This window comes from Aureobasidium melanogenum (assembly GCF_000721775.1).
Source record: "Aureobasidium melanogenum CBS 110374 unplaced genomic scaffold scaffold_19, whole genome shotgun sequence".
Classification (NCBI taxonomy): domain Eukaryota; kingdom Fungi; phylum Ascomycota; class Dothideomycetes; order Dothideales; family Saccotheciaceae; genus Aureobasidium; species Aureobasidium melanogenum.
Window position 1 is genome coordinate 162,529 of NW_024470071.1, and position 25,229 is coordinate 187,757.

Consider the following 25,229-nt stretch of genomic DNA (forward strand, 5'->3'; position numbering starts at 1 on the left):
AGAAAAGGGATATGTGAGTGCAAAAAAATATATACATGTGTATTATGAACTTGGATAGGCTCTCGCTGGGCGACTCAGACTTGAGATCACGCGCTGTTGCGCTTAGGCAAGCAAGAACGAAGAATCGAAAAAGGAAAAAAAAAAAGAAAAAAAAAGGTTTTTGGTAAATGTGATGCAAAGACAAATGCATCACCACAAAGAAGCGAAAAGCGCGCAGAAGCACAATGCTTTTTGTTTGCGGAGAAGCCATAGCGTGATGCGAGGTGTGAAAAAGAGAAAAGGAAACCGATACATGGGTCCTGTAGAGGCAAGAAAGAGAAGGTAAACATAGGCTTGAGTCTGTGATCTCAAACAAGAAATAACAAGGGAGAAATATCAACAGAAAAAATCTGAAAGGCATGAAACTCCAAATAGCCAGAAAGAAATTCGTAGAGTGAGTCCAGAGGTGGTCACAGCGCAACACTTCCTCAGTGTCTTCTGAAGATGTTGAAGAGGCTACTTCTCCTTCGTTCTTCTCTGATCTGTTTAACAGCATCACCAATGAGATGATCAGAAGCATCTCCATGACTCTTTTGTCTAGGTTTCGGCGCTGCAGGTCTCATACTAGCTCTCAAGCCAGCCATCTCCGCCTCCTCATGCGCAGAATCCTTTTTACGGAATAGATGCAGAGATTGTCGTGCACTGTCACCGCATTGACTGCCTTGAGCCCAGTCATGGCGATCTGCTGCTTTGAGCATTGGACGGTTGAGAGGATTGATGTATGCGGGTGAGGCTGATTCTTCATGAATGGGTTTTGACGGTTTGGAGTAGACGTTGTCGACGGCATCCCAGTCGCGCATGTTTTCTAATGCTGTGCTGAGGGGCCTTGGGCGGCCTGCTTTTGATGCATCGCGGAAGGCGTGGAGAGCTTGCATACGTGCTTGAGACTTTTCTGCATCGGGGTATTCGAGTGTTGATGGGAGTGGTGGTGAGGAGGGCTTGTGGTGAAGGGCTGGTTCGTTCCAGTCTAGGACGTGCTTCCTGGATGTGTCCTTTACTTTGACTTCCTTGGGCTTGGACTCTGAGGCTTGGTGTGAGGTGGTTGATGGTGTTTCGGCCTTTTCCTTGAGTGGGGTTGTTGTGTTTGCGAATTGTTTGGCTGCTACTCGAGGGATGAAAGGCTTAGCTGGCTCAATGGGCGCTGTGTCTTCCTGGGCTGATTGCTTGCGGCTGCGGTGAATGAGGGATCTTCTACGTTCCGGTTGCTCGTTGGCAATAAGACTTTTTGGCACAGAACTGGCTTGTGCACGCTGCGATCCGGCATTTGCTTCCACCTCTGGTGCTGTAGTGCTGACATCCTGCTGAGTAGTTGGTGGTTGTGCTGAGCCCAATGCCTTCTCTGCCTTCTTGTTTGCCTGCTCGCGTCGTGCCTTTTCCAATTTCAATTCTTGACGATAATTTTCCAATTTACGGGTCAGTTCGGCAGCATCGAAAGGCTCTCTCAACGACCTTGATCGTGTGAACTGTTGAGCTGGTTGCGGTTTTTCTTGATGTTGTTTGGCAGCATATCGAGGCTTCCACAGATTGGGCTGAGAAGTGCTGGTCTGAGCCATTGTTGCTACGACAGCCATTGAGTGTGATTTCGCGAATGTGAGAATGTTCGACAATGTCTCGAATCAAGGTGATCGAAATGCGTTGTAATGTGAATATATGTCAAAGGGTCCGGTCCAAACCTGCCGTTTTACGTTTTCGGGAAACGGCCGAACACGCAAGTAATAGCACCGAGCGAACAACGTCAGAGGGTTGGTGATGCGACTCGAAATCAAGTCGTGCAGGGAAAAAAGTGTAAAACAAAAGTAAAGATAGGAACGAGTGGGAAAAAAGGGAAGGAAGAGATCCACTCTGCGCGCAAGCGTCCGCCGGTGTCCGGGTCCTTATACCTACCTCATTCCTGATCACACGCTCGCCTCGGAGAGAAGGGCAACAAGAAGGGGGCCCGCCAATGTGACGAGGTAATCCCTTTTGTGCTTGGTGCCATTTTTAGGCTTCTGTCGACCACAGGTACGAGGTACAGTCCGGCATGGCATCGCGTGTCGGTAAAGGAATTCTAAACTATTCCCAGCGTAGGCACGAGGGCTGTGAGTGGAAGAAAAAAGGCGCCATACCAAGAACGGTTTCCAAGTCAGGTCAAGACCGTAACCCCAGATCGACGCACCTAGCGGAAACCCAATCGCTCAGCGCAGACCAAGGAAGTGTGCTCACTCTGTGACCAACGCTTTTGTGCTGCGTTTCTTCCTGCGTCGTGCGAACAGATTCAGGGAGATTATGGTGGCTTTGGTAACCTTTGCGTTTTCTGCCGCCCGTAGAAAAGACAAAATAACGAGCCGTGAAAGTTGCTTTTAGACATGAGACATGTGAGAATTGAGGAGCATCTAGATCACCAGACCGCCTCAGGAACGAGGAACAGCTCGTTTGCGCCTCCCCGGAGTATTCTCGTTTAGAGCGGACGCCTTTTTTGCTGGGCAAATCCGCCAGGATCACAATCACAATTTTTCCCCTCATTTTCCGATGTGCTGCTTGAGCAACACCGACAATTGTTTTGAGCTCTGTGCAATGCACGCATTGAGGTATGAACAGCCAGATTATGACATCGCTGTTACCTCTGTTGCCGTGTTCGGATCTCTGCGGCGCGAGGACTTGTCGCACGTGTTGGTGTATCCACTGTGCCTGCGTCACCAAAGAGGACCCCTCTGAACGTCATGTTGCATGCAGTGCTGCAGGTTGCCGGTGCTGCGCTGCATGCTGTCAAGCATATTCCTGTAAATCCTCCGATACGAAGGTACGAGAAGTTATGCCAACCTTTTGTTAAAAAGAGGTAACTCTCTATATGTCTTGCTCTATGAAAAATGCATACCTACCTCATGCTTTCCGGAGCGAAGCGATGTCCGCGACAACAGCGTCATCTCTGGGTGTCAATATTGCGCATTTCTATAGCTGCACTGCCACAGACCGCCTGCCTTCCATCTTTGAATCCCTTCTGAATCGTCAAAAACTCGAAAAGGTCTGTCAACCTCTGTTCCCCCCAAAAAGTTGCATCCCGCGTAACTGCGATCGGGAAGTCAAGCGGGAAGCAATGTCTCAGTGCGGGCAGCGGTTTTCTCACTGTGGCTTTGTTTATACTTTGCACAAAACCTTCTCAGCCTCTACGGTCTACGGTTTCGCATTCTTCTCTTCCAAATGGAATGCGTCGAACGATGACATTTAATATATATCGCGCAAGACAGAGTCCCAACATATTTTCTGTTTCTCTTTGCAGACAGACAGAAGAATATTGATTGCGCGTTCTTGCCCTGACTGACCAAGCGCTGAATCAAACAGTCCGCGACTCTCGAGTCAAGAGTATAATTCCCCGGAGATGAACGAGGTTCGATGGCGTCTTTACTGGCGTCTTGCTTTCTGGCTTGTGGTGACCAGTTCTTTAGCTCTGTCCTTCGGAGCTGAAGTTCAGGAGCTGAATTTTAAGGAGCTGAGACGTTTTGGGTTCCGATCGATACTCTCCACATTGTCGGAGGGAGGAGGTGAGGTGAGTTGCGGAAAATGTCTCTCCACAAGACCTCGGTACAACACACCCGACTTTGAGAGCCACGATTGCGCACTTGAGAATTTGATGGACAGCGGTAAAGGAGACAATGCCTTTTTGCACACCGTTGGAGCTTGGAAGACAGTAGCAAGAACTAATTAGTGACATGCTATAGGACTCAATGGTTATCACTATACACACCTATATATCGATAAGATCGGCATAACTAGCTATAGTACTGAATGTCACTTGAGCAAACCTTGGTCATGGCGAAGTTTTTGTGGAGAAAGTCGTTAAAGAAGTTATGAAAAGGACAGTTTGTGGCCATGTTCAAAATCCAGATGTCATTGAGCGTTTTCGTAACTACGATACTCTGATCGGCGTGAATCTGCTATAGACTGTATACCTTGCTGGTGAATATGCAAATCCAGAGATAAGCATAGTAAAAGAAAGAATGGCAAGTAGAGTATGCTTCCTCAACTCGTGTATCCTCCAGCTGAGTGTCCTTGCAGAGCTTACATCAAGCAAGCCTGCGAAGCATCAACCAAAGGAGCACCCAGACGGTGGAACCCACCCTTCTCAGCAACCTTCTCCTGCAAAACGACCATTCTCTTCTGATCACCGGTAGGATCTTCAGATTCAGCGTCAAAGGTCCACTCCAAGAACTCATTAGTGTAATTAGGAGTATACTCCTCAGGCAAAACACCCAATCTCTTTCCATAAGCAGTGACTTTGTTCCAGTCTCTGGCAACATTCTTCATATCCTTTGAAAAGTAGGCAAAACTTCTTTCGAAGATTTTGCGGTTAAGAGGTGTTCCCATGGCAGGTTTGAAAGAAACGTATTCCTCGTAGGCTTGAGCGGGAGAAGCCAAAACGAAGTCTGTTGCTTTCTTGCAAGCACGCAAGAATCCCTTGACCGTTTCGGGGTTTTGGGCGATGAAGGACTCATTGCCGATGTAGAGGATACTGCAGAAACAGCAACAGCCAAGCTCGGCGAGTTCGTCGATGCGTAGCATTTGCACATCACTGCGAGGTTTTCCTTGCGAGGCAAGCCACTCAGCGAGTTCGACCATTTGAACGTTTTCAAGTCCAATGCCTGCATCAATAGATCCCTCAATGATAGCCTTGGAGACATTCATACCGCAGCGAACAGCAGTATAGTCGGTTGGTTTCATGCCGTAATGGGAAGTCAGTTCGTCGATTTGGATTTTGCCAAATTCGCCGACGTAGCCGATGCGCTTGCCCATCAAGGAGCGGAAGTCGGTGGTGATGCCTGAGGACTTGAGGTAGACTACTCCGGTGAAGGGTTCATCGAGGAGAGAACCGATGGACTTGATAGGGAAGCCGCGAGCTTTTCCGGCGAGGGTGTGGATCATGGCCTTGAAGCCGAGATCGACTTTACCGCTGCCGATGATCTCGGTGACATCCTGGAGGAGGTCATTATGTGATTGTGAAGTAATGAGAAGAGAAGCAAGATCATACGCTAGGGTCATTGGGCTCGAGGAGAGCAACCTTGAGGCCTTCCTCTGCAAAGTAACCCTTGGCTTGAGCAAGGTAGACAGGGGCGTGGTAGGGGGTGGCATGCCTACAATAAGCTGTCAGCCACGCTGCTCCATTCTGACAACGATCAAGGGCAAAGAGCCACAGACCAGTTAGCCAGGAAGGTGATCTTGTCAGTAGACATCTTGAAGATTGTTTAAGGCAGAAAAGCTGGTCATGTCAGTAAGTCCACCCTCAGTGGAGGGGGATAAAACAGAAGCAGTCCTTTCGCTGGAATTACCCAGATCAAGTTCTATGTCATGGAAAGGAATGATCTCTTATCAGACAAGAAACCACTCCTTTCCATGGCATTACGGTATTTCTCAGATCAACCTCAAGATTTCTAGCATCACTGCAAAGTAACGAAAGACATCTTGAAGTTGAACACCCGTCTGCAATATACATGTTTTGTGTGTTTTGAGACGTTACCTGCTGCTTGATACTTGGATAGCTCCATGTCGAATGGCTTCTGTCTTGACAAGACTCATACCAGTGGTGGTGCTCGAGTGGTAGTTGTATGTTTTGTTTGTGGTGAGAAGAAAAGATTGAGAAGAAGGAAGACCAGGGTGAGGCATTTATAGGTTGTGCTCGGCGTACCTACCTCTAGAGGTGTCGTGCAGCAAGAGCGGGTCAGAAAGAGGGGGATCACCGTATAGGACCGAGTTTATCCATCCAGGTGTTATCAACAAGGCTTTCGGGCCGCTTGTCACTGTATGGAGTAGGGCTTTTGGGTATCTCATGACAGAGATCAATGATGACCTCGCTGCTTTCCACTGCGGTAGCAACTGAGCATTGTGTGTATTTACGCAAAATTTCTCGGCTCTCGAATCAATTCATCCCTAAGCATAGTCGGTTCGACCTGTCCGCGGTTGATATAAAGTATGGAGCTGCAACGACACATAGTAGGGTGGGAATACCAAGACTCAGGGCAGTCTTGCTTGAGCGACATCGCACCACCCTTGAGTCACCATAAGCATGAGGCATATCAACCGTTCGTGATTGAACTCAACGCTCTAAGCTCGTGGCTCGAACACTTGCACGATCATTATCATGTGATTGCTCCTGCAACTTGTTTGTTGTGTCAGTCTTGCCAATTATCAGAGACGTGGGCTTGTAGGGCGCATTTTAATCGAGTGCGACGCCCTTTCGAACGATGAGCCCAGGTGTTCTGTCACCACAAATACCCAGCGTAGCTTTATCGAGCTTGAGAAACGAAGGTGTATTGCGACACCACGTTGTAATCCTGCATGCTCTGTTTCGCTATTCCGGTTCTCCGGTAATACGCGTCGTCCCAGGTGCTGGATTGTCACTCTCCCCTCTGTTCCCGCGGTGATAAGGTAATTCGATCGTGGGAGACACCAACTTCGAGTGATGACTTCGTGTGTTGGAGAAGATATAGAAATGCCTGAGGCATAGACGTGGCCCTCTCGAGCAGTACTTGTGTATCGTTCATTTTTACATTGGCCGGTGTGACAAACTTCAGCACGGTCGAAGGATTAAGGTTAGGACTTCCGAGTAGCGTCTGTGTTGTTTTGAGGTCTTCGTTAATGGAGTGACCCTGGTCACATTCATGATGTCTTTCGATTGAGTAAAACTGCTCACGCGAGCATCTCTTACCGTCGCTGATTTCTTCTTTTGCATCAGGTTCACAGTAGGATATCTATATATATTGCAGGAGTGGGAGACGGCAGATAGGAAGATTGATCTAATGAGTGGGTGCTGGAAACAAAGGTTGCGTGCTTAATGCACTAGATCTGGCTTCAAAATGCATCGAAATACCAGAATATTGCAGTGATTCGGAACCCGTGGATCCGGAAGGAATATCAACGACTATTGACCATTTGCAAAAAAGTAGACGACTTGACCAATCACCTCCCGAAGATGTCAGTTTACTTGACTTGTACCTGACAATCTGGACCAACAGGAAGAGGATATTCAGGGACAGTGCGAGCTGCGGCCTCTTTTTCGCACAGACAGTCGGTGGGGCATGACGTCGAGCCTCTCCAACAGTCGAAGATTGGGGGATAGTCTGTCGGCCAGAGCGAGGCAAAGATATTCATCAAGACGTGGCACCTCGTTTGAGGGATAGCAGCCAGCAAAGTGGCTCCCAACTTTGTGCGCAACCTCAAGGCCCGGGGCAGAGTGGTCAAGTCGAAACCCATCTTCAGCTACCTGCTGCCACAACGAAACACCATCCGCAATCTCCGTTTCGACACGCTCCCTCGACTGCGCCATTCCGCCCAGTCCCGTATATACCGCTTCCTCGTTGGTCGCCAGCTCAAGAAACAGCAGCGAAAGGCCAAGGGCATACTCGCCTATCTGCGTCAGCGCAGCCCGGCACTCGTATCATCACGCGCCGAGAAACATGGTCGTGGATATCTACAACGAGCAATCATGTCATACAGAGCCTACCAAGACGATGCCCCTCGCGAGTCGGGCGGCCGTCGTAAGAAGCTGGCCGGTTACCTCAAGGCCGCCAACGAGCTGAGGCAGTCGTATGCTTCTCAGTGGTCCCAGTCCAGAGACTTTGCACAAGACAGTGAGGAGCAACCAGGCATCTTCCCTGGTGCCGATGTCGTTCGCAGTGGTGATGAGGAGATGATCATCTTCCCTAGCTATGCCACAAAACACATACGAGCAAAACCTCGCGCCCAACCAGGCACAATCCAACAAGCTGGTGGTACTGGAAGAGACTATCGTGATACAGTAGGAGCAGGAGATGCCGAATTCTGGAAATCCCAATGGGAAGAGTACGAACAAGACAAGGCCATCGTCGATGTCGACGTGCGAGGCTGGCTATACACACCGCACAAGGGTCAACTCAGTCGAAAACATCGTCTCATGGTCGGTCTTGCGAGACAACTCGTTGGCATACAAGCCCCATCAGGCAGATCAAGTTCTGCCAACAGCCGAGCCAGCAGTCGCTCGTCCAGTCCCGTTGGCGCTCACAGAGACTCGACAACAAAACAAGAGGAGGAAGTCATACAAAAACAAGCAGACGAGATCCTGAAGAAGGGCGAGAAGGAGGCCGAAATCGCTGGAAGAGGAGGTTTCAGCGAACGTCCGAGTAATTATGCCGAAACTACTCGTTCTAGAGAACCTTCTCCTGCTCCTAGCGCCAGAGAGGGTCCTACCTTTGACGACTTCCTCGCTCCTTCAAGGACCAACACTTCTAGCTCCGACTATATCGACCCTGTGCAGAAGCGCTCATCATGGCCAAACCCTGCAAAGATGTCGTCCGAGCAGCTCGTCACTGCAAACAACCATCTCATGGCTCGTCTGAGGCCATTCATGGCCAATCCATTGGCCAATGCATCTGTCAGCGCTTTCTTTTACAACGATAAAATCTCGCGCCAGAGAACTGTACAGACGAATGCTGCCGGACACTTTCACCTGCGGGCTGCTCTGGATTTTGTCCCTACTCACGTACGCATTCTCGCGTCAGAAGATCTGTCCGCTACCGAAGAAGTCAAGGTTGTTCCCGTCAGAGGTGTCAGCTTGATCAGTGATATCGACGATACCATCAAGCACAGTGCCATCACCAGTGGTGCGAGAGAAATCTTCCGCAACGCTTTCATCCGCGATCTTGGTGATTTGACCATTGAAGGCGTCAGACAATGGTATGGCAAACTAGCCGACATGGGTGTACAAATGCATTACGTCTCGAACTCACCCTGGCAACTTTATCCTGTCATCACTGGTTTCTTCAAAGCTGCAGGCTTACCAGCTGGATCTTTCCATTTGAAGCAGTACAGCGGTATGCTGCAGGGTATCTTTGAACCCGTCGCTGAACGCAAGAAAGCTACTCTGGACCGCCTGTTCCGTGATTTCCCAGAACGCAAGTTTGTTTTGGTTGGAGACAGTGGTGAGGCAGATTTGGAGGTCTACACTGATACTGTCCTGGAATATCCTGGTCGTGTAGTCGCCATTTTCATCCGCGATGTCACATCCAAGCCTGACAAGGGCTTCTTCGACCCATCGATGGGTCCGTTGAGCAGTGACAAGTCATCTAAAGGTCATCTTCGTAACATGTCGACTGATAGCTTGACTGGCGCCAAGAGGCTTAATCGTCCTTCTGACATACAAGACGATGATGAAGAGCTTCGCAGAGCAATTGCCGAATCTCTCAAGGATATCGAACCTGACAGGAAATCACTATTTGGTGCAGATGTTGAGCCAACGAAAAGACCTGCATTACCACCAAGACGTCCTACAGATCCTCCTGCACCACAAGCATCTGCGGTAGAAGAAAACCTCATCGACTTTAGTGATGACGAGAGCACTTCACCATTATCCAACGAACCTCAGAAGAGAGCCTACAGCACATCCCTCACCAGAAGACCAGCTATCCGTTCTCACACAGAAGGCCCCGCTAAGCGCGCAACCCCTCCACCTCCTCCAAAACCGCTCGCGCTACGATCACCATCTGGCGAGGGCAAGAATGCAGTCTTTCCACCTCCAGCGAAATCTTCAACTCCGCCACCGCCTAAGCCTCGCAAACCTAGCACCACTGTTAATACCACGAACGTGCCTTCACCATTATCTCAAGTGGTTGAGCCTTCTCCAGCAACTCCAGCACCACCACCTTTACCGAAGCGACATTATCTTGCTTCGGCAAAGCAAAAGCTATCTCCTACAACCACATACTTTTCCTCGACCAAGCGTAGTCCTACCTGGGCATCGGAGAGTAGCGGTGCCTCAACACCTGGCGAATCACGAACCTTGACGTCCTCGGCAGCTTCGCGATCAATGGACAACTTACGCGGCCCGCCGTCCACTGCTGCCTCGTCCGCTGCCCCGTCTCAGCAACCACGCCCCAAACCCCCACCACCCCGCCGCAACCTTTCCCACTACCCAGCAGCCGCCGCCTCGTACGCCAGCAACCGTCTTAGCGGCGCCTGGAACGACTCCTCCTTCCACGACCCCTACGATCCCGAAGGCGGACCCATCCTCTCCAAAAAAGAAGAATTGTGGAAACGTCGCTGGGCCAAGGCAAAATCCATCATGGAGAGAGAGGGTGTTGTGCTCAGGACGTGGAGGGTCGGGATGGACGTTATGGATGTTTGTGTTGAGACTGTACGGCAGGAGTTGGTGGAGATGGAGAAGAAGGATAGACGGGATTTGGAGATGCAGAAATTGAAAGATAGAGAACAACAAAGGGAGAGGGAAAAGGGGAGGCAGGGCACTTTGATTTGAGGCAAGACGGGTTATGAAGGTGAATGTGCTGATGAAAGAAGTGGGTGTGGTATTCTTGTGGTTTTGGGCGTTTTTGTTGCATGGAAGCGTGGTTGTACATAAAAGCTGCTACGAGTATGAGTATTGTTTTATCCGTTGTTTCATGCATCCCAACCTATACTATTATCTCCTTCCATATCAAGCACCCTCTCAGCTCATTTTGATCGTCCGATGGGTCGTAATTGTCGAGATTGTCGAGAAGAAGGCACACCAAGCATCAAGCGAGACAGGTCTATGCACTTCGACGAATTCAACGTTCCCTCTATGGGCAATGCTTTCCTGTGGATGGATATCCTGCAGCACTTCCCTCTATTCATGCCCCTGTCCCCACGTTTGGAAATCGTAAATCTTTTTAATAGCATTATAAATAGACAACTAATACATAATAGCCTAAGTACTTCTAGGTCACACAGATAGCGTATATCTAGGTCAGATAGACCACCTTTGATATAACTCTCTAAATCCCGAGAAGGATTTTTGACGTCATCTGCGAACCATAATCAGGCATAACCCCCTCAGCCTTTATGTTTTCTTTGCGCCGAGATATTCGGGTGTGCAAAAACATACAAAGGCAGAACATCCGAATTCTATACAAACTATCAAATTCCCTGCTTGCGATAACAATTTTGTACTCTTTTTTTTTTTTTTTTTTTAACTCCTTCAGCATCATTGTTTGTGCCGTTCTTGAATCCACAGAGGTGCGTCTGTTGCCATTGCATCATGTCTCCCTATACACCGAGCCGCCATCATGAAATCCGGTCATTTTACATTCGTTTGATGTTGGGTGTGGTAATGGCCCTTCTTGGGATAGCATCGCTGTTCGCAGCACCAAATCCAAAAACCTTTTCGCGACATGAGGCAAACAGAACTGTACTTCTGGCTACAGCACACAACAACAACAACGATACCATTTCTACCATTGTAGAACTGCGATACCTCCCTGTGGGAATGCGAGAAAGCGGCGCCAATGCCATTTTCATCGTGACTTTGATTGCTGTTGCCATAGCAGGGGGATACACAGGCAGTGTGATTCCTCGAGTGGAAGCAGAGATCAAAAACACCTCTCAGAACAAGGATGAGTACGATACACGGATATCTAATGTTTGGGCAAGGGACGAACTTGATCATCTTGCCGGCCCAGTCGATCGCTGTTTGTGCTTGTTGTACATGATGGTTGCTAGTATCGGAATAGTCGTTGCCAGCGCTATATCTTTCATCGACGACTTGAAGAGTCCAGAAATCAAGGCGGCGGAGCATCTCGATGGGTTTCTTGGGAGCGTGGTTAATTCCACCAATAATACTGTCATACTCGGCAGCGACAAAACAGATGGCACATACAGTTTTGCGGCATGGGTTTGTCAATGGGAACCCCTCTTGATTGACAACCCCGGCCATGCAGAATTCCAAGCTGCTTGTCGGAGAATGGTGAGTTTCTGCTCTGTTCCTTTCACCTGAGCATTTGCCATTCATTGGCGTTTTGTTTTCCTGGAGACCCTCATCTGCTTACACCTTTTGCCGGGACCTTTCCAATAGACTGTATCAAGATATCTCTTGATGCTTGTTTTTGTCGTTGCTGGTGTGCAAATGATAGCCGCTACACAACCACGCTTGACCGCTACACTGGCGGACTGCGTTGCCAAAGTCTTCGACTCTAGCTGGTGGAAATCACCAGGGATGGAATGGATTGCGCTGGGATCTGGGCAAGATGAGGAATCTACAATCGCGGAGGAAGGAGAGGAAGAATAATCAAGAAAGCATAAGGTCTTTTTGAATACGGTATCAGGGATGGGACTACAAACTTTTGATAAAACGTGATCGAAGAAGAAATTTGATCACCTAACCATGTAGCTAAACTGCAAAGACGGCAAGCTATTGTCTTGACCGCCAGGAACCCCTTTCCAAGTCCCTCTTCCTCGATTTGTAAATGAATACTGTATGGCCAGAGTCTGTAAATTACACTTGAGCGAACAGTAAGATGTTGAGTCGATTCACTGGCAGCGAGGCGCAAGGGGTACAGCAGGCTCCAGGGATTTGCAAAGGACAGAGTACTTGAGAAGGGCAGGCCACATGCTTAATGTTCCTTCTCCACACGACAGACCAGAAGATTCAAGAGGTCAAGGAACAGAAGACAGGGAGGTCAACACGGTCAAGACCATTAGCAAATCTCTCTCGCTGCAGGAAAAGTCCGAAAGGATCAACACACTTATTTGGAGAGGTCGGTCTTGCTTTTTGTAAAGAGGCAATGTTTCTGACGACAATAGTTGTGGTGAGGAGAGATTCTGAAGGCAAGCATAGAAGTCTGTTTCGTGTGGTTCTCTCTCGGGGGAGTGCCGTCTTCGGCGAGGGGGTGAAGTTCCAGGAAGAAGAATTTGAGGTGCTTCCAATCAACATTGTCGTGTTTTTACCATCATGCTCGGCATCAGTCGATCGAGGTCAAACGTTGCCATGTTGGAGAAGAACGTCAATGGGTGCCTGTCTATTAACCTGACATCTGCTCATGCTTGGCCTCGTCTGACATGTTGTAGCGCATATTTACTTTCACACGAGGTGTGCGGTTGTGTGGGAGAGTCGGTGGGTCGGCTAGGTGGCCAAAGAAGAAAGGGTACTATTCGTCCATGTGATTGAAGTCCGAAGGCAGCGGATTGTTGGGCTGAGTGGCGAAACCCAGGTTTAATTCTTCTCGGACATTGTAGCCAAGGCGATCAAGTACCCTGACGATATCATCCTGCTCGACTCTTCTCTGGTGATCTGGTAGAGTATCCTTTGCCGCGATGGGGCTCAGTTGCTGGAGAAGAGCGAGGTCGGCGAACTGAATGATGTGCTGGTCGAACCTGGCGACATTGTCTGCATCGTCAGCTAATGCGCCTGCCAAAACGTTGAATGTGGTATCGCTGTCCAGGACATCAAGGCAAGGGGGTTGTCGAGCTCGGGCTTGCTTTGGTGTCTGCGAGTAAAGATCTGACCATCGTATCACCAGATGAAGAAATCTAGGAGGTTGGCAGCCCTGAACTCAGGAGGGAAACGGTTGTTGTATGCGCCGTAGGAGGCGCAGGCATGGCCCACCACTTCATGCGAGATGTCGATCTCGTATGTTGCATTGAAGTTGTCCAAGATATTGACAGCAGCGGCTGGGCGGAACTCGTTTGCTGGCAAGGCAGGAAGTTCACGGTCTTAATATACGTTATTGGTTTTGGCGATACGCAGAGCGACCCTCCAAGCTCCTTTATGGCGAGCTACTATGACGGCCTCGGCAGTCGAGATGATCTCGCGCTGTTCAAGGTAAGAGAGTGCATTGGACTGCTCACGCTTTCGGTGGACTTTCTCTCTTTCTTGGGCGAAGTAGAATGACTCTTTGAAGCTGATTGCGACATCAGATATAATGACAGATCTGCGGTCGCGGTAGGTGTAATTCTCGTTGTTGTCGCAGAGCAAATAGACGATGTCGCCAGGGAGGTGCGGCGCATTCTCATTGGTGCAGCCGATGATCTCACCAACGAGCGGGAGTCTTCTGAACCTGTCTTTCTTGTCGATAGTCAGATTGGCCTGCTTCTCGCGTTCTCTGGTGGCCTCATCAAGGAGGACGTTCACTCTGCCAGCGCCCCTGCGTGCGCGTTGCAAGCGTTGGTATCTGGCATCTCGATGTGCTTGTGTGACTCGTCTGTCGAGTTCAATGCGCTCGATAAGGACCATGTTGGATGAATCCGAGGCAGGAGGAGATGGTGTGATCTTGAGTGGATTTGGCAACGGAGTGATGCTCTCGCCAAATGGTGGTGCTTGAAGGAGCGAGAAAGATACGCGTCGAAGTTGTGTGGCAACGGAATGATATGCGAAACAGAGCAAAGACTACACTACACGAAGACACCATCCCACGGAGAGCAGGTGAAATGTGCGTCTTTCCATGGAACTATCTGATCTCGTGATTTCTCTCGTGCATTTACACACGTAGAAGCACTATACCATAGCATGAGAAGGATGAGATGCAGCTTGGAGTTTGTGACTTGGCCTATACTTCCAGTATAGCGAAGGCTAGAAAGCACTCTATTCAAAGGCACAATCGTATTTTCAAACAGAGATATGGCCACAGAGAGCAGACAAGACGGTGCCCCTCAGTGGACGTTGTTATGTTTGGCGGGCGTATTATGCACCTATTCAGAAACATGCATCACATGTTTTCAGATCGGAGTACCAGATAGAGTATGACATGCGATGGCTTTGGATTCATGGAAACTAAAGGCTGTTCCTCTGTAAACAGCCGTTGTTTTGTAGTCATGCAACTCAATGAATGGCTAACTATCCGACCATGCCGAGCTGGATGAAGGCAAGGCGTTTCCGCCTCTTGAGCTCAATGAAGGACTGACTGACTCCCCGGACATGCCGAGCTAGATGAAGGCACGGCGTTTCCGCCGCTTGAGATGCTCTGCTTCACCCTACGACAACTTCTGTCCAGAGAACTTCTGCACCATATCCCAAGTCTCACGCTTGTGAGCACGCTTTGCGTGTCTTCTGCTTCTGGCGGGCTTCAAACGGTGCTTTGCGTTGACTTCTGGCCGGTGGTGCTCTTCGGAGCATTGCTTGCAGATGTAGGTATCGCACTTGTGGCAGTGCAAGACGCAAGGCAACCAGACACGGCATCGAGCTCCAGATCTGCCGTCTTCACAGAGAAGGACACCTTCTTGTCCGAACATTTTCTTGTAATGGATAGGTTCTAGTGGTGGAACCCCCTGGCCACGGAAGTCTCTCCAAGGACTGGTATGCTTGCACTAGTAAAGGCTCGTTAGATTGATGGTGCAAGCTGTACGAATAAGCTGACACTTTACCTCAAGGTTACTGTCTTGAACGGTCCAGCCAGGGTTTAGTCTGGTACCATCGCGAGCAAAGAAGCGGTTGTCGATGATGGCTTGTCTGACAGCATAGTTGTTGGCGTTGTCAGAGCGAGGCAAGGCGGCGAGGGCGAGGTTCTGGCGGCTGACGAAGGGGGCAACGACGGGCCTGGCAGCACTCACATTGCAAGACCTTTCGGCCTCGGCTGGAGTGCTGCCAGAGTGTGCGCCTGCGGCAGGATGTGACGGGCGCACTCCCTCCTGAACAGCATTATATTAGCGAGAGACTGCAATCTTTGATAGAGGTGCTCACATCGTCGTCGTCGTCATCATCGACGCGAGAAAGTCTTGCCTTGATGAGATTCGACATGGTGGATGGTGGTGATGAAGATTGGGTTGGTGGTGGACGCGAAGAGGAAGAGTTACAGACAGCGAAGTGAAGTCATGGCATGGGAACAAAAGGTTGACCGAGTGATTGGCTGACGAGCTGATTTTTCACTCGGAAAAAGAAGATTGACAATAGCACTCAAGATGACGGAACAAACAAACAATGGGACCATTATCATGAGAGTTGATGTACGAAAGAGTTGGAAGTGAAATGAAGATGCATTGTTACTATAGATACCAATCGAGCCATGAGCAGAGCTTGACGCTGCTGCTGCTGAGTGTCTCTACCAGGCCTTGCGGCCTGGTCCTGTGCAATACTTATGTAAAATACAAATTCGCAGCTCTTGGTCTTCTCATACTGACTAAAGGCTTAGTCTGCTGTTCCAAACTTGGCAGCGCGAGCTGCTTTTCTCTTCAACGTGGAGGGTCTCTGACGCTGTTTCGCGTTGACCTTCTTGGAGTCCTGATGCAGCTTGCAGCACGCCTTGCAGTAGAAGGTGTCACACTGATGGCAGTGCAGGAGGTTGCGGTGCCAAAGGCGGCACTCGGACGAGCGTCCGTCTTCGCAAAGGAGAACTCCAGGTCTGTCAAACATCTTGACGTACGAGACACAAGATGGAGGTTCGACGGCCACTCCGCTGCGGCCTCTGGCGAGACCGGTGTGGGTGCACTGATTGAACGTTAGCTTGGTTGGTGTAATGGCAGCATAACATAAATGAGTCTTACCACGAGGTTACTGTCATGGGGAGTCCAACCAGGTTGAAGTCTGTTCCAGTCTCGGACATGGTAGAAGCCACGCGTGATTGCCTGTCTGACCTCATGAATGTCTTGGACGTTGTTTGCATGAGTGAGAGATGCGAGAGCCATGTCGTGATGGCTCATGGATGCAGATGAGACAGGAGCGGGTGATTGAACATCGGTGGAAGTGCCAGCCCTTTCGGGCTGGCCGTGAGCAGATTCAGGAGAGCGAGCAGTGACCGGAGGAGGGGTCAACGGACGAGGCGAAGAACAACACGACAGGCGAACTCCTCCCTAGGCAGCCAGGTCAGTAAAGCATCACAATTGATGGAGGTCAAGGCTCACGTCGTCGTCATCATCATTGGCGAGAGAGAGTCTTGCAATACCTGCGATGATGGGGTCTGACATGGTGATGGTGGAGGGGTCGGAGGTGGAAGAGGGAAGAAGAGAGAAGAGATGAATGCGCTTCTTATGGACGCGTCTCGGGGAGGTCGCAAAGTTGGAAGGCGCAACCACTTACTCTCAGTCTTGGCTGTGTTTACTCGCACCTACTTCACTTTGACAGTCCGCGTCACAACAGCCACGCTTACTCTAGGCGCGCAGCTTCTGTCTTCTTTCTTTCTTCCCTCCCTCTTCACCAACGTCAAACAAACGTTCTGCATTCCATCACAATGAACTCACGTCTTCAGAGCAACCCCGTGAGATCCCACGACCAGACCGAAAGGTCTGGTGAGCAAGGCGGAGCTTCACGCTCCGACCAGCCCGCAAGAGCTGGTGCCAATGACCAGCAAGGTGCTCGCGTTAGTCACTTGGCTGTAAGTTGACCTATGCCCATCGTGAGCTGCTCATCACTGACGTACATACGCGCAGACATTCTCTGACTTCGTCGTTCAAGCCCTGCGCGACGGACGCTTCCATAGCAGACCTCGTGAGCCCCAGCACTATGTCCTCACGGTCAGTTCATTCATGACTCCAACGTTATTGTTTACTCATCTGACTATCCGATCTTAGTGCAAGCACGTTCACCGTCGCTCCGGTGCTAGTGAGTATAATCCGATCTCCTACTCCACCATGTTTGACGAACCCGGTGTGCTGCAATGTGAAGATGGCCGTTCCTCTCGTTGCCGCGTCTGGTGGCCGACCATGAATCTATGCCCTCATTGTGGCATTCACTTCTGTCAGAAATGCGGTACTTTGCATGCGAAGAACGATGTCAACGCAGTGAACCGTAAGCGCCCTTCGACATTGAGAAGAAAAGCAGATCGCTTCCTCAAGCATCTGTACGGTCAGCAGCCCAAAGTTGTTCGTACTGGAGATGACAGAGATCGTTGAGAATTTACCCAAAGCTGGGTGAAGAACTTGGCCAGCCCGAAAGGGCTGGCATTATGCTCAAGCGCCGCGAATATGCATACTCGAGTCGCCTTATACTTTTCTGTAGTATCAAATCAATTGCTTCTGTGTTGGCCCATACTTATGCCTCCAGTGATAATCATCAATCTGTCATAGCACATCTCATGATTCTCATCGTTATGACCCAGACATAATTTTCGCTCATTTTGTGAGCCAGGAGAACCATACAAAGAGATACCCAGCCATCCCTAGAGAAAACTTCTTTGTTTGTTCGTGTCGTGATCATCCTCCCGATCCATATGACTGCTTGGTTAGTAGCCAAGGAGAGAGGTTTGCAGCAGCTGAGGTTGGCGATAGCTACAGGTCGGGGTAGGCGGTGAACGATTTTGCCACTTTCGTACTACTACCGACCCTGCTCCGCAATCTTTCCTTCCAACTACATCCTCTACATCTAGATCGAACTTGTTGTTTGTTACGATAGTTTCAGGTGGCTGTCCTATTCGAAGCGTCACCGACTCAGCGATATTGCTCCTGGCAGTACGTTTCCCATTCTTTTCACGTTCTTGGATGCACGATTTCTTCCAGAAGCAAACGGACAGCTTGGGGAGTGTTCATTTTCGTACTGGGGCTTGAAGTGAATCTCAAATGATACGACTTTCTCATTATCAGATGTACCCTAGACCAAACCCACTCGACAGAGACTGCTGCGTCTTGCTGCTTTACTCCGCTGCTGTTTCATTCGGATCTTGCTGTAATTGCTCAGCTCCGGGTGGAGATTCTCTTTGGCATTCGAGGACGAATCTCTAAAGCCATAGAGCTCAAAGAAACAATATGACAACTTCGATAAGATATAACAGGCAACGAGAAGGAGCAATCAGGAGTTGCACCTCGCAGAGACCAAGAATACACGCAACAAAAGAACCGTCATGATGACATCTATCACAGGACAGATTCAGTACTGTTACGCACAAAGAGATGCACCGCATATTGTCATTTCTATCCTCATCGTATTTGTACTTTGTCAACAGCTCCCTGGATGTTTCGGATTCCTGCAGAAGCAAGCGAAGCTGCTAGGTGTTTAGTCAATTTCACACATCGCCTCCAATTTTCCGACACATTCACACGTGCACCTCAAAAAGTGTTGTCGCTGAGTGGGAGATTCTTCCTCTCTTCTGCTCGATGCATCTTCTTCGCCACGCATTACTCACACCATGGAGCCTGCTGACGAAGAATCAGAGCGCACTATGGCCACTAAAGTCAAAGCCAACTCCGAAGACTTGCCTCCATCGGCTTCATCTTTGCCCATGCAACCTCCTGGTTCCGAAACAAGCGAAACCCATCCCCAACCTCCACCTAAGATGACGACAACCATTTACACCGCACGCGCTCTTCATCGCATACTCTACAACGCATGCCTCGCCGGTCAGGACATCACCCGCATCGAAGAAACTTACCTGAGCGACCGCGATTCCGCCGAAGATCTTATCCAAATCTCCCCTCAGGATGCGCCAATCATTCAACTCTGGGACGAGCAACATTCCCGCCCAGAGCGCGTCCTGGGCGACCCTCTGTCTGCCGAGTCGATAGCCCGGGCCATATTCTTGGCTCCTCACCCATCAAACACCCTTCAACGCAAGAGTAGCCACCTGAGTCACGAAACTGGTTCTCTCAGACTGGCTGGTGTTGGTCCCGGTATTCAAGATACATCATCACTTCCTCGCACTGAACAGAACACGGAGCCTAAGCGAAAACCACATTGATACGCGAGAACTCGAAAGGAAATCATCGCCTTGACTCCGTCTTGTCTGCGAGCTGTTTTACAGTTCTTGAGCCGTCCCTCCAAACCACGTTTCAACTAGAGTGACTATCTGCCGTACAAAAAATTGCCAGAACCTTGTCTTTCCAAGACGCCAAACATCACCCTTCTCGATCTTCTCAACAGCATACGTTAGCTCGACTTCCGAAAGTCTCATCAACAAGTTGACAGCGAGTCTAGCACCTTGCACACCTCTTGCGCCAGCCGAGAGGCTTGACTCGGACGTGGCCACGACTTGGAGCATCGCAATCAAATCTACCAGCACTTCGACTGTTCGCTGACCTTTACCGAACTACAACCTCCTGCTAGGTGCCAAGCTGGTCATCCTACGTACCAGATGCCTTTGATCCATCAAATCCAAGCAAAAGATAGTAGCCACAATCTTCAACAGTATCTGGTCCAGACCGCGACTAGTATGCTCACGAGAGATAGATGTGTTCCCCTCCGTTGGTAGTTTTAGGATGATTTTCACTCTCTTTTGCCTTCAACAAAATCAAGTAGACCTTATTTACACAAATCAAAGATCAAAGACTTCCTTCAATTAATTTTCACAAAACTATATCACGTGAAGAGAGCACCGTCAGGTTCATTCTTAGTTTTCTCACTTTCATCAATCAACCTACATATGCCACCAGATCTGTCATACCCACAACTTCAGCCCCTTTAGTGCAGTGGTTAGCACGTTCCTCAGATGAAGTCTTGCAAACACAAGCTGAGTAAGGTCTCATCAGTCTAAAGAGACTGAAAAGTCTTGCTCCCTGCCTGTGAAGACTCCTGAATTGGAAAAGCGTGAGTTCGATTCTCACAGGGGGCGCTTATCTTCTTTTTGCTCTTCTCTTCTGTGCTTTGTATGTTCTTTTGTTTGTGACGATTCACGATAAATCTTCAGAATCACGACAATGTCGACGGGAATACACAATCTCCTCACATTATGTTGGACAAGCTTCTGGTCATAGTTTCATTGTGAGTATCACGGCTTTGATCATCCCATATCGCTTTGATCACTCAGGAAATTGCCGCGTCGTGTCCTAAGTCTGGTACATGAGGCACAGGTCAGATTGTTGGTCGGAAAGCATGAATGAGGATGTCTATTGAAAGGGTGATATAGTCCAATATGTGCAGCTCCTCTGTCATCCAACTACCTCTTGGTCATCATACTTCAAGCTCTTATTGGCAATGAAGGAGATGGAAAGTTATACCTGCTGAATGCTTTGCTGAGTAAACACAGTATGGGGTTTACCAGGTAACAACGGGAAAGATCTATTTGGCATTTCTGTAAGAGAGACAAGTTGATCATTTCCGCGAGGCTAAGCGGTCCTGTTTGGTGTTCACTGACTCGAAATAGCCTCGATCTCAACGTTGTGAGTTCCAGTCCGATGAACTACAAGTAGCTTGATCATTGCAATATTGGGCAAATCCGGTACAATGGAAATCTTAGAGGCTGGTTCACAGCGACGAGATTGAGCTCGAAAATTTCCTCTATGATTTCGAAAGACATTCCAGTAACTGTGTGGCTGAGCACAGCATCCTCTGTGATATCTTGTTGCTGGGGCCCATGCCTTGAGCAAGGAGATACTGGAGTGTTTCAATATGACTTCCACACGCGGCAAAATGCAACGCCGTTCCTCCCTATAAGTCCTGAGCATTGACCTGCACACCTCTCCGGAGCAGCACCTACACCGGTGCGTGAAGCCGGGCGTCACGCAGTATCTGTACAATCTTGCCGTGACCTTCTCTGTGGGCTGCCCGTATTGCGGTGTCATACTGTCTGCTGCAAGCAGTGATGTCTGCACCACTATCTAGCAGCACCCGCACGATCTTGTCGTGGCCGCTTGATGAAGCTAATACCAGTGCAGTAAAATTCCCATCCTGAGCATTAACGTCTGCACCTCTTTCAAGTAGCATCTGTACGATCTTGTAATGGCCTCTGCTAGAAGCTTCCTGTAATGGGGGGCCTAACCATCCGCCATGAGCGTTGACGTTTGCGCCTTTGTTGAGCAGCATCTGTACGATCTTCTCATAGCCTTGTGATGAAGCTGGCTGAAGTGGGGTATATGAACATAATACGGATAGGTCACTCTGACCATTGACATCGGCGCCATTGCTAAGCAGCATCCGTACGATATTGTCATGACCGTTTGCTGAAGCTATTTCTAATGCGCTGCCCCACGGTTCGCTCTGGGCGTTTACATCTGCGCCTTTGTCGAGTAGCATCCGTACGATATTGTCATGACCTTCTGCTGAAGCTAGTTCTAATGCGCTGCCGTGCTCTTCGCTCTGGGCGTTTACATCTGCGCCTCTGTCGAGCAGCATCTGCACGATTTTTTCGTGACCTTTTTCTGAGGCTACCTGTAATGCGCTGCCGCTGCCGTACTCTCCGCCCTGAGCGTTTACATCTGCGCCTTTGTCGAGCAGCATCTGCACGATCTTGTCGTGTCCTTGTTTTGAAGCTGCCTGCAGCGGAGTGCCGTAGTCACTCTGGGCATCCCAATCTGCACCTGCGTCGAGCAGCATCTGCAAAGTATTGCTGTGACCTCCCCTTGATGCTGCGAACAAAGCCGTCCGGCCACAGGAATCTGCTTCTTCTACGTCGGCGCTTTCTACACTGAGAATGTGTTCTAGAATTCGATCATGGCCGTTGTACGCAGCAAGTCCCATCCTCGTCATAAATCTAAACCCACGAAATTTATTGGTCTTCGAACGGGTCCAGGTGTGGTAACTTTTTCCTCCTGTGTCATAGAGCTCCAGTGCATCTCGAAACGTGTCTTTCTCGGTAATGCTCTCGGAAAATCTGTGATGAGTCGTCCACCACTCGGAACAATATTCTGCAAATTCCTCTCTGCATCTCTGAGACTGGTCGCTTTCGTCAGGATCATAGTGATCGCAACAGTATGCTGCAAATACTTCCTGGTCGCTTTCGTTCGGAACATAATCATCTAGAGATTGACTCAGATCTTCTAGGTTGAGGCATCTGATACAGATCTCTGCCATCGTCTTTTCTATCTCCATATGCTCGAGACTGTGCATCCACAAGCTATTCTGTAAGCTTCCTAGCATCGGCGTACACTCCTGAGCGACGAGAAACTCCCGCGCTGTCTGGTGAATCAGGTATACTCTCGAGTGATTGAAAAACACGAAGAGACCGCACCAGTGTCTTAACTGATTCTCGAGATGGACTGCATTAATCTGAACATCCGCAGATGTTTCATGTTGCTCGGATGTTGCAAGGCCGAGAGCGAGAGCCATCTCGCCTACTGCAAGTGGACGTCGAGCTCCTACAATGATCCGCAAGATAAGCTTCACTTTCTGACGGCGTGCTTCTGGGATTCTGTTTAGAATCTTTTCGTAGGCGCCCTCTACTGAAGACGGAACTGAGTCGATGGGCTCCTCGTCTGGCCTGAGGCTGTTTTGTAGAGTCGTACGGATATCGTCGATTGCCAAATGGAGCCACAGGTACGTACGGTGCTCCATTGCCAACAGAGTCTGTTCTAGACGTGAAGATGTGCTCTTGCGAAGACCCAGCTCATTTGCTAGTTGTAGCACCCTTTGGTCGATGACACGGTTGATCTCTGCACGAATTTGGTCGTTCTCCTCCTCACCTCGCAGCCGTATGGCAGGTAGAGATGGGGGCATGTGCTGGAACCCTCTCTGGATGTCGTCATAGGGGCGACTCGTAACGATGAACTTGAGCGATGATTGATGGGGATGCTGAGAAGCGGCGGCGGTCTCGTGAAATTGAGCAAGCTTATCGATCAGATTGCTCCGGTCCCCATCTTTGCATTCGTCGAGAGCATCGAGTACACATATGGTGTTGTGCGCAGCCCCGTCTGACGTCGCTGCAAGTAAGATGCGCCATAACTTATCAGTCTCTTGCTGCAGCTTGCTTCCATCACTGTGCCAGGCCGCAGTGGCATGCTGTAGAAGGTGTGGCTGATGCTTAAAAAGTTGGTGCAACAACGCACAAAGGCAAATTGCGAGACTGTTCTGTTCGTCGTTGTCCTTAAAAAAGAAGTAGCAGATAGTGCTGCCAGCCGTATCGCTCATCAATCTTTCATCCACCAGCGATTTCGAGAGGACTGACTTACCGCAGCCAGGATCTGCCGAGATCCACAGCAGGTCATCGGTGGCACTTTCGTTCCAGCGCTGATACTGCGGATGATTCAACACCCACTGGCAGGTCTCCTTGACACGATCGGGATTGATATTCTTGAAATGCTCGTACGTGCTAGTCTTGAAGACTTGGTGACACTTCCGATGTGCTTCGTTTTGATATCTCAATGCTTCGTTCGCTAAGTGTTGGTTCGTCGAGTGCGCGTGCTCTTTGAGTACGTCTGTCGAGGACTTCGTTTCTTCAATCAGCTCCGTCACACCTTTTTCGACTAGATTTTTATTTCTTTGGTCAGATTCGTCAAATATTCGATACATGGACACAGTCACATACTTTTAGCTAGTACCTTTTCGAGCCTCTCTTCCTGCTCGACCCTACCCGGGATCATCCTCGTAAGGATGTCCTTTGCGTAGGCTGCCGCTGTCATTGCTGCATAGCCTTGCCACTCTTTGTTCTTGTGCGAGTCTGAGTAGTCGCAAATGCCTCGAACTACCAGACACGGAAAGTGGTTCATCAACCCAGCTGCTTCCATTTCGAAACATAATACGTCCTTCTCCTTCGCTATGGCGTCCCTTGTTATGGCGTCTTTCATCAGCTGGTCGGCAGATGCAATGACACCATAGTGAATGGTGGGATTATCCTCATCCTCTCTCCTTTTCCGACGCTGGACCAAATCGGCAGTCTGACCTCCACACACTTCCTTGCAACTTCGTTTGTCGTCTTCCGGATGAATGACATCAGACGTATAAAGTCGATCGCTCTCCGGGCTTGGCCGACTGTACTTCTGACGTAGCCTAGATTTCCTGCCCAGTATCTCCGTTATATTTGCTTCAAGCTGGTGGCCGTCGTCCTCGTATTTGCTTCTTAGACCATTGACTGCAGTGCGCACGACTACCGGGGGCTGATTAAGGAATCCGGTCGGCTCGAAGCTTCGTCCTTGGATGGCCTTGCCGTAGTTGTACTGGTACACACAAGGAGCACTGCCTTTCCGGCTGCTGACAACAACGTCTCCGAGTCGAATGTCATTCTTCGCTGTTGGCGCACCGCCCCCAATGCCTACCATCAGGCCGACTCGGACATTGGGAAAGCTGTGGAGCATGTCTTTGGCAACGGCTGTAGCGCTGCTCACCCCATACTCGCTATCTGGTAGCACAGCGATAACAACATTGTGACCGGCCATCTTGCCAAGTGTGTAGTCGTTACTGTCGTTGGCCGAAACGTGATCCGGGCTCCCGTGTGCTTCGTCGAGGAATTGGCGTGCTGCGGTATATTCTGTCGTTATCGCGCAGATCCAGCCTACGGTATACTGCTGCGGATCCGACATGTTTGTAGCAGATTTCTTTCAATCAGATGATATATGTGAGCAATGACTCTTGGTTGGTTTGATACGATCAAACCTCAAGTGGGCGGTATGCCTCTATTTGACCTTGTCTGGCTCACATGTGAGGAGCCTCGCAGGCGCCGTGGCTGAGCCGCGTGCAGACGCCTGCAGAATCCTGGTCATGCAACCAACATGACCGAGCGGCCCAGCCGCAAGACCATCGGAGGCTTGCAGTCTGACCAACGGACTTCGACCGAGGCAGTGATGAGAAGGGTGATTTTGATCGAACCCGCGAGGCTAATTGACGCAGAAGCTGCGCAGCTCTTTGAAGAGTACACAGTCGAACAATGAGTTCA

General features: G+C 49.7%; 10 protein-coding genes across 10 annotated transcripts; 4 read left to right on the forward strand and 6 right to left on the reverse strand.

Moving 5' to 3' along the window:
* Positions 1-467: 467 nt before the first annotated feature.
* On the reverse strand, positions 468-1,610 carry M437DRAFT_77237 (uncharacterized protein; the record flags this gene model as incomplete). The annotated part of the gene is made up of 1 exon (XM_041026767.1): positions 468-1,610. The coding sequence occupies one exon, from the start codon at positions 1,608-1,610 to the stop codon at positions 468-470; it is 1,143 nt and encodes a 380-aa protein (XP_040877535.1).
* A 2,464-nt stretch (positions 1,611-4,074) lies between these two features.
* On the reverse strand, positions 4,075-5,243 carry M437DRAFT_77238 (NMT1-domain-containing protein; the record flags this gene model as incomplete). Its single annotated transcript, XM_041026768.1, has 3 exons — positions 4,075-4,986; positions 5,042-5,144; positions 5,209-5,243. 3 exons carry the CDS (start codon positions 5,241-5,243, stop codon positions 4,075-4,077), a joined length of 1,050 nt encoding a protein of 349 aa, XP_040877536.1.
* A 2,039-nt stretch (positions 5,244-7,282) lies between these two features.
* Positions 7,283-10,294, forward strand: M437DRAFT_54345 (actin patch protein 1; the record flags this gene model as incomplete). Its single annotated transcript, XM_041022671.1, has 1 exon — positions 7,283-10,294. A coding segment is annotated over one exon (3,012 nt), but the record flags the coding sequence as incomplete, so codon positions are not given.
* A 759-nt stretch (positions 10,295-11,053) lies between these two features.
* M437DRAFT_68060 (uncharacterized protein) lies at positions 11,054-12,079 on the forward strand (the record flags this gene model as incomplete). The annotated part of the gene is made up of 2 exons (XM_041025049.1): positions 11,054-11,758; positions 11,867-12,079. The coding sequence occupies 2 exons, from the start codon at positions 11,054-11,056 to the stop codon at positions 12,077-12,079; spliced, it is 918 nt and encodes a 305-aa protein (XP_040877538.1).
* Positions 12,080-12,938: 859 nt separating this feature from the next.
* M437DRAFT_86607 (uncharacterized protein) lies at positions 12,939-14,023 on the reverse strand (the record flags this gene model as incomplete). The annotated part of the gene is made up of 3 exons (XM_041028494.1): positions 12,939-13,224; positions 13,308-13,479; positions 13,534-14,023. The coding sequence occupies 3 exons, from the start codon at positions 14,021-14,023 to the stop codon at positions 12,939-12,941; spliced, it is 948 nt and encodes a 315-aa protein (XP_040877539.1).
* Positions 14,024-14,760: 737 nt separating this feature from the next.
* On the reverse strand, positions 14,761-16,449 carry M437DRAFT_54143 (uncharacterized protein; the record flags this gene model as incomplete). The annotated part of the gene is made up of 2 exons (XM_041022642.1): positions 14,761-15,093; positions 16,267-16,449. Coding segments are annotated over 2 exons (516 nt in total), but the record flags the coding sequence as incomplete, so codon positions are not given.
* Positions 16,450-16,949: 500 nt separating this feature from the next.
* M437DRAFT_86610 (uncharacterized protein) lies at positions 16,950-17,610 on the forward strand (the record flags this gene model as incomplete). The annotated part of the gene is made up of 3 exons (XM_041028495.1): positions 16,950-17,093; positions 17,149-17,232; positions 17,290-17,610. The coding sequence occupies 3 exons, from the start codon at positions 16,950-16,952 to the stop codon at positions 17,608-17,610; spliced, it is 549 nt and encodes a 182-aa protein (XP_040877541.1).
* Positions 17,611-18,839: 1,229 nt separating this feature from the next.
* On the forward strand, positions 18,840-19,388 carry M437DRAFT_86611 (uncharacterized protein; the record flags this gene model as incomplete). The annotated part of the gene is made up of 1 exon (XM_041028496.1): positions 18,840-19,388. One exon carries the CDS (start codon positions 18,840-18,842, stop codon positions 19,386-19,388), a length of 549 nt encoding a protein of 182 aa, XP_040877542.1.
* Positions 19,389-21,649: 2,261 nt separating this feature from the next.
* Positions 21,650-21,901, reverse strand: M437DRAFT_16030 (ankyrin; the record flags this gene model as incomplete). The annotated part of the gene is made up of 1 exon (XM_041018842.1): positions 21,650-21,901. A coding segment is annotated over one exon (252 nt), but the record flags the coding sequence as incomplete, so codon positions are not given.
* Positions 21,893-24,876, reverse strand: M437DRAFT_54384 (purine and uridine phosphorylase; the record flags this gene model as incomplete). Its single annotated transcript, XM_041022679.1, has 3 exons — positions 21,893-22,279; positions 22,349-23,814; positions 23,886-24,876. Coding segments are annotated over 3 exons (2,844 nt in total), but the record flags the coding sequence as incomplete, so codon positions are not given.
* Positions 24,877-25,229: the final 353 nt, after the last annotated feature.